The following is a 3,363-nucleotide window of genomic DNA, read 5'->3' on the forward strand; positions in this document are numbered from 1 at the left end:
TTAGGTATGAGTTTGGTTTAATCTTTTTGGGATTTGGATTATTTCTAGATGTAATGGATCATTGGATTATTCATTTCTATTTTTCATTTTTTTCCCATTAGATGTTTTATGATATTTTTTTCTTTTTTCACAAGTGGGAAAACTTATCATAACTTACTTGTCAAACTGGTAGTGAGGACAGTTATCTCTAGCTGCTATCAGTGAATGCATGCTGACTCATCACCCTTATTCAAGGAAAACCAAGCCACCTGATATACCCTGTTGGTGGCCCATAAGGGGCAGGCTTTCACTATGCCTCGGTCTTGGACCGTTAACCTGTTCACTCACTTACATCCCAGGAAGACGAACTCTTAACCAAGCAAAAGCACTTTTAGGCCATACTTCAAACCCATCTTATCTTTCAACACTTTTATATTATATCTTTTACTTAAATTTTTCTCTTTAAATTAATACTATAAATATTAAATATAATTTTATTTATAATTTATAATTTTATTTTTAATTTAACATTCTTAAAAATATATAATTGTACAATATACAAAATTATATAAAATTATAAAATCAAGCAAACCTAAATTAAAGTTAAACCTTTTAAAACTACAGAATTAAAATTAAAGCTTTTAAAACTATAGAATTAAACTGATGATGAGACAAGATTCAAGTTTCCAAAACCCTATTCGCTAATTCATATATATATATATATATATAATCATGAAGTCAACGACACTGGAACAACAAGATTGAAGCTTTCAAAATTTACAGAACTGATGAGACAAGCCTAAAGCTTCCAAAACCCTCTTCATATGTACATCAGCATTAAGCTTGATGTTGTGGTTGTTTTTGAATCTGTAGTCATAATTTTTTAACAAAATAGGAAATATGATTAACATCCACACACAAATTAAATGATGAATATATATATATATATATTTATATATCATGAAGTTTACAACACTGGTGAAGCAAGATTCAAGCTTCCACAACCCTCTTAAGCTTGATGTTCGGGATGTGCTTGAATTTATATATAAAATATGATGAATTCCCGCATTTATATAATCATGAAGTTTACAAAACTGATGTAACAACATTGAAGCTTCCAAGTTTACAAAACTAATGAACAGACGCTAGCTCTCATCAATATTGAAGCTTCCAAGTCTACAGAACTGATGAAACAAGACTGACTGAAGCTTTCCTAGTCTGCAAAATGAGTGCAACCAGACTTCAGTCACTGAATTTCCATATCTGCAAAACTGATGCCACAAGACTCACTGAAGCTTCCAAGTCTTCAAAACTGATGCAACAAGACAAAAGCTTGCATAGTGCAGTGTATTTCAGCAGTGAGCATTAGGCTTAATGTTGTGGTTGCATTTGATTTACAATCATGGATGTATAAAAGTGATTACATTGATTCTAGTACTAGTATCAGCATGCAGCAAGTTATAATGTGTAACATTGATATAGTTGCTGGCATCTTGTGGCTTTTCACATAGGAAAACTGAGTAGGATTTTATCTTATGGTGTTACAAATTGGGATCTGTCCATTGCTTCATTTTATGGGAGAGTTTTTATCTCATAGCTGTCTCTCAACTCTTAGCTCTCAACTCCTTTCTGTTAGATTTAAACCTATGATCTAATAGGGACTAAACCTCATACAAAATCACTGATTTACATTTCGTATATAACTGCTCCCTATATCAGTGTATACAAAGGGAGTAGGTTTTTATCTTATGATGTTACAGATAGAGATCTGTCCATTGGTAGAGTCTGGACATTTCATGAAACCATTTTTATACCACAGCTGGCTCCCAAACTCAATCCCTCTCAATGAAATTTAAACCTATAACCTAATAAAAAAATAAAGCTCACACAACCTACTGATTTACCCTTCATGAATGACTGCTCCCTATGTCATTAAGGGAGGACTCATGAATTTTCCAATTATAGCCCAGGGAGTTCATGGTTTCAACTTAGCTCCATGGACACCTAATAATTGAAGTCTAAACAAAATAAAGTAGTATACACATACACATCTCTAAGGCCATAACTGTACACATTACTGTATCATTTTGTTTTAATTGATGAACTCACAGAACTACGGAATACCCTCTCTGTATCCTCTTATGGCAGAATATTGTTGCAGAATTTCTTGTTAGCCACCACAACAGGGCAGAATGCATTCTGACAACAGTACTCACTCACACTTCCCATAATAACCCTGCACATCCCATTCAAAGCAATCAGACTCCATTATTCTCAAATCCATGCAGATGCCTCAAGCTCATCAGATTTACCCAACTCCTCAAACTGCAGAAATAAAACAGAAAAATGCCCCATATTTGAGTGCAGGAACGTACCTCTTGAAAAAACCATGGCCATGGCTACCCATCACCAGAAAATCAGCACCAAAATTGAGTGCAGCTTCACACAGCCTCTTCTTAGTGTCACCCACAATCGCTTGTGTCTCTGCCTTCACCTGAAATTCCCATCATCATTCTTAATTTATAACAACTCTTATTGCCCAACGTGGGAGGTCTGGCATAGATTGTACAGAATCACAGAGCAATACTCACATTGTTGTCTCTGCAGATACGGAGAGACTGCTCAAAGATCTTTTGGGTTGTTCTGAGTGCATCCATCTCCAGAATATTCACAACGTCTTCACTCAGCATATAAGCTGTGATATACATCATAAGAACAATTAAACATCAGAGTCAGATTGAAGAATATAAATATAATTATATAATCCAGTCGGCATACATGTATACATACCAGGGCCACCAACAAACGAAGCATCGGACTGGATATGAACAAGAATGAATTTGTAGGGCTGTTCTTTGCTGTTATCTCCATTTGGGCATTGGGCAGGCAATAGATATTTACAAGCCCACAATAAAGCACTCATACTTTCTCCAGATTCATCCACAGCTACCATCACAGTTTTGCATTTTGCTTCCATTACTACTGTTTATTTTGTGAAGACCTACAACCTAAAGAATTCCATAAAATCGGTTTTCTGAATCTAAAAATTGGAGAGGGTTTCCTACTTTATAAAGGCTTCCCCGATGTGTTTACCATAAAATGTCACATTTTCTTCATAATCTTTATTATGTTTTTTTTAATATTTTTTCCCAGTGTTTAAAATCGTTAATTTAGTTTTTGCTCATACAATTTATAATCTTTATTATTGTGTTCGGTATAATTTATCAGGTTTTTTTAAAGTTTCGTATTGATAATTTGTTTCTTCAAATTTAAGAGGGACAAATTTTCAGTTAATCATAAATAGTTTTAGGTCATATTCTACAATGGAAAAGTGATTTAAACCAATCATTAATATCCACTAAATACTTAGTATGGTCATCCCTA

General features: G+C 33.9%; 1 protein-coding gene across 1 annotated transcript; it reads right to left on the reverse strand.

Moving 5' to 3' along the window:
* Positions 1-1,030: 1,030 nt before the first annotated feature.
* LOC149237973 (universal stress protein A-like protein) lies at positions 1,031-3,027 on the reverse strand. The gene is made up of 4 exons (XM_089372874.1): positions 2,770-3,027; positions 2,571-2,674; positions 2,355-2,473; positions 1,031-2,215 (listed from the first exon to the last, which is right to left on the reverse strand). Exons 1-4 carry the CDS (start codon positions 2,954-2,956, stop codon positions 2,119-2,121), a joined length of 507 nt encoding a protein of 168 aa, XP_089229000.1. The 5' UTR covers positions 2,957-3,027; the 3' UTR covers positions 1,031-2,118.
* Positions 3,028-3,363: the final 336 nt, after the last annotated feature.

The sequence above is a fragment of the Pinus tabuliformis genome, chromosome 8, assembly GCF_031772625.1.
Source record: "Pinus tabuliformis cultivar Carrire ecotype Pingquan chromosome 8, CPIR1, whole genome shotgun sequence".
Classification (NCBI taxonomy): Eukaryota; Viridiplantae; Streptophyta; class Pinopsida; order Pinales; family Pinaceae; genus Pinus; species Pinus tabuliformis.